The 3,660-nt window shown below is 30.5% G+C and overlaps 1 protein-coding gene across 1 annotated transcript; it reads right to left on the bottom strand.

The window, feature by feature from the left end:
- Positions 1–702: 702 nt before the first annotated feature.
- On the bottom strand, positions 703–3,660 carry LOC116127669. Its single transcript, XM_031413301.1, has 3 exons — positions 3,642–3,660; positions 1,184–1,270; positions 703–1,082 (listed from the first exon to the last, which is right to left on the bottom strand). Exons 1-3 carry the CDS (start codon positions 3,658–3,660, stop codon positions 703–705), a joined length of 486 nt encoding a protein of 161 aa, XP_031269161.1.

Here is a 3,660-nt window from a genome sequence, read left to right as displayed (position 1 = left end):
CTCCAACCCAGCCTTTTCCTCCTCTTTTGCTTTTTCTCATTAATCTGTTGCTCCTTCTCATTCATTTGATCCCTTAAGCTCCTTCTCATTCATTTGATCCCTTAAGCTCAGCTTATTCCTCTCCTTCACCCGCTGCATCCCAAGCATGGACTGACATCTCTTTATCACGTCTCTTTTTACATCATTATCTGTTTTAAAACAAAATGAAATTAAACACATTTTCTCTTACTTACAATTATATATATTAATATTATGATTTAAAAAAAAAAAAAAAACTAATTAAGGCAATCTGAAAGTTATAATGATTAGAGAGAACTAACACAAGTAGATGGCTGATTTCTTGCAAATTTTAATGGCGTTGAAGTCTAAAATACGCGTGAACACAGGTAATCGTGCCAAGTGATGCAATGTTGTCTTCTCATTTTTATCACGTGCAAGAGCTATCTATGGGTGCCTCTCCACCAAATGTAATGAAACATCTAGGAGAACAGTGATCACCATTATAAATTATATAGACTCAAGTTTACACTTTGGATTCAGATATTTGCTAGCCCGAATATAAATATAAATACAAACCATGGTTTATCGATTATAATTAATACTACTTACCATACCAGCCGTGGTTTATGAGGCTGATAAGCAATTCGATGAGATCAGTATCATGATCTAATATCACATCAGCAGTGGCTTCATAAAGGTATTCTATGTCTCTTTGTCTCCAATTAGAGCTGCCTTATGAAGCGGTAAAATATCATTGGCCCCTCTAATCTTTACTCTGTCTTCATTCTTCTTCATCATAGCCTTGAAAATTTCAACCCTCTCGGACGCAACTGCAAGAAAAAAAGCCATATTGCCAGCATTATTTTTTACAGCTAAATCCTCTTTATTCATTTTTTCAAGCAGCTTTTTCACAAAACCAGTGTGCCTTGCTGCAGCTGAAATATGGAGAGCGGTGCCCCCATCCTTTGATAGCTTAACTAGTATATCAATATCCTCTTCCTTGTAAATTCTTTCAGTAGTGTTCCAATCACCTTCCAATGCAGCCCTGTACAATTTGAAGTGCCTACTTCTCCTTTCAATTTCTATCAAGTTGAAAAAAGAACAAGTTTATGAATAAAATTTTTGCTACACATAATGAAAGGGATGCTCTAGCCTATAATCAATATAATAGAAAAGACTTTACCTTTTGAGAATGAGATAGAATTTTGCAGCAGCAGCACTGTTTCTTCTTCTATCGTGGAAGAGTCCACCAATACATTCACATTAAACTCTGATTATTAAAATTAAGAGAAGATAATTAAGTACAGTTAAGAAAGGTTACAGGTAGACTTTTGATATATAAAAAGTTTATTATGTTAACTTTGTAATTCCTCCTCATAAATTTGAATAGACCATTATAAACTATTAAAACATTTTTTTTTTAAATTATGTTTAAAAAACATTTATGGATAGATTTTTAGCCATAAATAAATAAATGAATATATATATATATATATATAATAAATGCAATAAGTGACATCAATATGTGCTGGTGAACATATCAAGACGTTCTCTAAAATAAATAAAATATCTAAGTTTTAATGCATGTACTATAGAATTATATCTTGTGTGCTAATATGAATCTTCTATCTTTATTTTGTTAGAGTCTCACACTCAAGTTTATTAGTTTACAAGAAGAGATAATTCTCCCATTCAACAATGTCTTATTGGGTGAGGAGTCAAGCACATCTCAAATTCTATCATGATATTCTTATTGGGTGAGGAGTTAGACTCACTTCAAATTCTATCATGGTATCAGAGCTACAAGAAATATATTATATTGTGACAAAATTAATTTTATCACGTGTTATTTTGTCACTAGTAATATAGGTATTATGACAAAATAAAGAAATATCACATTAAATATGACAAAGAGAATATACAGTGACTAAAAAAAAAATTGTCATAATATTTTATCACAACAAAGAAACCCATAAGAAATATAGTGAAGAAAAACATTTTTATCATAATATTTCGTCACTAATTTTTGGAGTCAAATTTTGGCGCATAGGAAAATTGTTTATTGTGACAAACATATTTTATCATAAAACATTTTAGTCACTAGATTTAGTTATACATGCTATAACTACAAATTATTTTGTCACAAAAGAATTTATTCATTATTACAAAAAAAAAAAAATTGTTATAATATATGCTGAAATAGAGGTATTAATGAAAAAATGTTTGAGTCAAAATTTAAACACCGAGATAAATTATTTATCATGACAAATATATTTGTCATAAAAACTTTAGTCAACATATTTAGTAATGCATGCTATAATTACAAACTAATTTATCAGAAAATAATTATTTATCATAACCAAAAAAAAAAATTATCATTTATAAATGTTAAAATCGAGATATTAACAATAAAATATTTGAGTCAAATCACTACAAGAAAATGTAGGCTTCGTTTGGTTGGATTTTGGGAATACTACTTTTAGTATTCCCAAAAAAATTAAACAGTAAAATACCCAAAAACTCACAATATTATTCAACTTTATTAAACATTTTTTAAACCCCCTAAATTTGTTAATTCAATTAAATACCCCTAAATATTTTTAATATTTTTGTTACGGCGACTCCGGCCACCCTCCGGCGGTGGTGGCCGGCTGTCCGTATTTGAGGGTGGATTGGGGGTGTTTTTGTTAACTTTTAATGTTTTATTATAAGGGGTGTTTTGTAAAAAAANTCATCCGTACTTATATCAACTCATGATATCTTTCGGAAGCATCCGGTATGCCTACTGTGCAATATAGTTGCCCAAATTATATTGCTTCCGTAGGGAACCCTTTTCGATAATTCATTTACCGATTAAATGAATCATCTGGACAATTTATATACATACTTTATTTTAAATGCATGATTGAATAAAGGAAGCAATTTACATATATGAATTGAAGAACTATTTCTTCTATTATTTATGATATATATATATATATATAAGACAAAATGCTCTGAAAGCGACAACACGAATGGTTTAGGGTTTAGTTCTACTAAATCCAATTCGAATTTGAATTCTACTAAATCTCCTAAAAATATTCTAAAATCCTAAAATAACCTTTATCCTAATCTGAGTAATTGAAAATAAAATAAAGTCCTAAAACAAAAAAGGAAAGTGGTGTTTCCAGCTGTAATTTGCGTGCAACAGGTCCTCAAAATTTCTTGTAATAATCTGCTTATTTGAATTGCATGTCAAAGCGGAATGTCCTAGAACATCGGCAGTACAGGTGCGTCAACTTCAAGCCCGATTGCAACCTTGATGCAGCAAGTATCTCTAAAAACCTCAAAACATGAAAGTTGTAGATCTCTCTCTTAGCGTTCCACAGCACTTTGAATCATCTCAATCGAAGCTTGGATGAGAGAGTTATGCCCAGATTACAAAACAATGTCGAAACTGTCTGAATTCACTTAATTAGTTATGTTTTGCAATTAACGCCTCTATTTGCATCCTAAATCAAAATAGAATAATAATGAGTACATTTAGGCAGAAAATAGGTATAAAAGACTAGACATTAAGGGGGGGTAAATATGACATTTTGCATTCTCATCACATATATACAAAGATTAAGATAAAATCCTTAACTTTATGAAAGGTCTACCTGTAATTGAATTCAGCAT

This window comes from Pistacia vera, unplaced genomic scaffold (genome assembly GCF_008641045.1).
Source record: "Pistacia vera cultivar Batoury unplaced genomic scaffold, PisVer_v2 Contig193, whole genome shotgun sequence".
Classification (NCBI taxonomy): domain Eukaryota; kingdom Viridiplantae; phylum Streptophyta; class Magnoliopsida; order Sapindales; family Anacardiaceae; genus Pistacia; species Pistacia vera.
This window is presented reverse-complemented; position numbering and strand designations above follow the sequence as displayed.

Coding starts and splice junctions, on each gene's coding strand:
- LOC116127669 (XM_031413301.1), bottom strand. Junction 1,083..1,183: donor TTCTATCTCATTCTCAAAAG/GTAAAGTCTTTT, acceptor TCAACTTGATAG/AAATTGAAAGGAGAAGTAGG.